Source organism: Larus michahellis, unplaced genomic scaffold, assembly GCF_964199755.1.
Source record: "Larus michahellis unplaced genomic scaffold, bLarMic1.1 SCAFFOLD_626, whole genome shotgun sequence".
Classification (NCBI taxonomy): Eukaryota; Metazoa; Chordata; class Aves; order Charadriiformes; family Laridae; genus Larus; species Larus michahellis.
The window spans coordinates 3,449-7,000 of record NW_027436369.1 but is presented as its reverse complement, the minus strand read 5'-3'; the positions used below and the strand labels follow the sequence as shown (position 1 = coordinate 7,000).

The following is a 3,552-nucleotide window of genomic DNA, read 5'->3' as shown; positions in this document are numbered from 1 at the left end:
TTTTGGGGCGCAGGTTTCGGAGGGCAGGTTTGAGGGGGCAGATTTGGGGGATGGGGGGGGCGCGCGTGTAGTTTTGGGTGCAGATTTCGGGGCTGCGGATTTCGGGGTGAAGATTTCGGGGTGAAGATTTCGGGGGGGGGGGGTTGCGGCGCGTGGGTTTGGGGCTGCGTATTTTTTTTCGGGGGGGGGGGGGGTGTGCGCGGACGTCAGGGTGCGTCTCCCAGGGTGCCGATTTGGGGGCTGCGGATTTCGGGGGTGCAGCGGGTTCCGGGCTGCCTATTTTGGCGGGGGGGGGGGGGGGGGGGGCGGGGAGGGGGGGCAGGGGGATACATGGCAGGGTGGGAGGATATGGGGGGGACATGGGGGGGCATGGGGACGTGGCAGGGTGGGGGGACATGGGGGGGGCATGGGACACAGGGGACATGGGGGGACATGGGGACAAGAGACACGGGGGGATGTGGGGACATGGGGGGACATGGCGGGGTGGGAGGATATGGGGGGGACATGGGGGGGCATGGGGACATGGCGGGGTGGGGGGACATGGGGGGGGCATGGGGGACACAGCGACACATAGAGGACACGGGGACAAGAGACACAGGGGGATGTGGGGACACGGGGGGACACGGCGGGGTGGGGGGATCTGGGAGGGACAAGAGAGATGGGGGGACATGGGGGCACAGTGGGGGACACGGCGGGGTGGGGGGATATGGGGGGACATGGGACACAGGGGACGGGGGGACACGGGGACAAGAGACATGGGGGGACATGAGAGCATGGGGGAAGTGGGGGGGATGTGGGGACATGGGGGGGTCATGGGGACACAGTGGGGGACATGGGGGGACGCGGGGACAAGAGATATGGGGGGCAGGTTTTGGGGGTGACTGGGGTGGTTTTTTTTTTCTTTGGGGGGGGGTGTGGGGGGGGTGGGGGGTGTTTTTCGGGGGGGGGGCTCACGAGTAGCTGTTGTGCTGGCGGCGGCGGGCGGTGCGCAGCTTCTCGAACCGCGCCTCCATCTCCTCCAGCACCCGCGGCGTGTAGCGCACCACCAGCTTCACCGAGCCCTGCGCCGCCTTCAGCAGCTCCACCGCCCGCTCGTGCTGCTCCCCCTCCACGCTCTGGCACCCCGTCAGCACCCCGACACCCACACCGCATCCCCCCCCCCAACCCCCCCCCTCCGAAAACCCACACCCTAAAACCCCGGGCATCCTCCTGCCCCCGCCGTCCCCCCGCCAACTCCGGGCATCCTCCTCCGAACCCCTCTGCTGCATCCCCACGGGCCGCAAAGCCTGGGCTGAACCCCAAAAACCCCCTGGGCTGCGCCCCAAAAAAATCTCTGCTGAACCCCAAAAATCTCTGCTGAATCCCCAAAACCGCCTCTGGCACCCCAAAACCCCGGGCGTCCCCCCCCAAACCCCTCTGCTGCATCCCGGTGCCCCGAGGTGCTCGGCAAACCCCAAACTGACACCCCAAACCCCCTGTGCTGCACCCCAAACATCTCTGCTGCACCCCAAAACTCTCTGCTGAACCCCACAAATCTCTGCTGAACCCCAAAAACCGCCTCTGGCACCCCAAAACCCCGGGCGTCCCCCCCCAAACCCTGGGCATCCCCCCCCCCCAAACCCCTCTGCTGCATCCCGGTGCCCCGAGGTGCTCGGCAAACCCCAAACTGACACCCCAAATCCCCTGTGCTGCACCCCAAAAATCTCTGCTGAACCCCAAAAATCTCTGCTGAACCCCAAAAACCGCCTCTGGCACCCCAAAACCCTGGGCGTCCCCCCCAAACCCTGGGCATCCCCCCCCCCAAACCCCTCTGCTGCATCCCGGTGCCCCGAGGTGCTCGGCAAACCCCAAACTGACACCCCAAAAACCCTGTGCTGCACCCCAAAAATCTCTGCTGCACCCCAAAAATCTCTGCTGAACCCCACAAATCTCTGCTGAACCCCAAAAACCGCCTCTGGCACCCCAAAACCCCGGGCGTCCCCCCCCAAACCCTGGGCATCCCCCCCCCCCAAACCCCTCTGCTGCATCCCAGTGCCCCGAGGTGCTCGGCAAACCCCAAACTGACACCCCAAAAACTGCACTGACCCCCCCCAAAAAAACCCTTCAGCCCCCCCATAACCCCCCCAAACCCCTCTAGAACCACCTCAACCCCCCACATACCCCCCTCAGCCCCCCAAAACCTCCCCTGTAGCTCCCCCAAACCCCCTCCAGCCCCCCCCGTAGCCCCTCGAACCCCACATCGACCCCCCAAACCCCTACCAGATCCCCCCCAAAACCCTCACTCCCCCCTGTAGCCCCCCCAAAACCCCCTCCAGACCCCCCATAACATCCCCTAAGCCCCCCCAAACACCTCCGAGCCCCCCCATAACACCCCCAAACCCCCTTCAGACCCCTAAACCATCTTGAACCCCCCTGTAGCCCCCCCCAACCCACTCCAGACCCTCCTCTAGCCCTCCCCAACACCCCCCATGCCGCCCATAGCCCCCCCAAACCCCCTCCAGACCCCCCCATAACAGCCCATAACCCCCCCAAACCCCCTCCAGACCCCTCCATAGCCCCCCCGAACACCTCAAAACTCTCTCAGCCCCCCCTGTATCCCCCCCAAACCCCCTCCAGACCCCCCATGACCCCCCCAAAACCCCTCCCAAACACCTCAAAACTCTTTCAACCCCCCCCGTATCCCCCCCAACCCCCCTCCAGACTCCCCCTAACATCCCATAACCCCCCCAAACCCACCCAACCCCCCCTCAACCCCCTCTGTAGCCCCCCAAACCCTCTCCAGACCCCCCCATAACCCCCCCAAACCCCCTCCAGACTCCCCCTAACACCCCATAATCCCCCCCAAAGTCCCTCCAGACCCCCCCATAACCCCCCCAACCCCCCTCCAGACTCCCCCTAACCCCCCAAACCCCCTCCAGACCCCCCCAAACACCCCTCAACCCCCCCCAAACCCACTCCAGACCCCCCCCCACACCCCCCCCAAACACCCTCTGGACCCCCCCCCCCCCCCCCCCCGCCAGGACTCACCACGCCGTTGACGCTGAGGAGCTGGTCCCCCCTCTTGAGCCCCCCGTGGCGGTCGGCCACCCCCCCCGGGATGACGCGGGAGATGTAGATGGGGGAGTTCTGCTCCTTGCCCCCCATGATGTTGAAGCCCAGCCCCTCCTCCGTCTTGGGGAGCTCCACCACCCGCGGGTGAGCGTGGCCCTCGCTGGCCGCGAAAGCGGCCACCGTCGCCTGGGGACACGGCGGGGGGAACAGGACGTGGGGACATGTGGGGACGTGGCGGGGTGGGGGGATATGGGGGGGCCATGGGACACAGGGGACATGGGGGGACATGGGGACAAGAGACACGGGGGGATGTGGGGACATGGGGGGACATGGCGGGGTGGGAGGATATGGGGGGGACATGGGGGGGCATGGGGACATGGCGGGGTGGGGGGACATGGGGGGGCATGGGGACGTGGCGGGGTGGGGGGATATGGGGGGGCCATGGGACACAGGGGACATGGGGGGACATGGGGACAAGAGACACGGGGGGATGTGGGGACA

At 66.8% G+C, this 3,552-nt stretch overlaps 1 protein-coding gene across 1 annotated transcript; it reads right to left on the bottom strand.

The window, feature by feature from the left end:
• Positions 1-911: 911 nt before the first annotated feature.
• Positions 912-3,339, bottom strand: LOC141737269 (protein lin-7 homolog B-like). The gene is made up of 2 exons (XM_074571944.1): positions 3,028-3,339; positions 912-1,115 (listed from the first exon to the last, which is right to left on the bottom strand). The coding sequence occupies exons 1-2, from the start codon at positions 3,337-3,339 to the stop codon at positions 951-953; spliced, it is 477 nt and encodes a 158-aa protein (XP_074428045.1). The 3' UTR covers positions 912-950.
• Between the last annotated feature and the right edge of the window lie 213 nt (positions 3,340-3,552).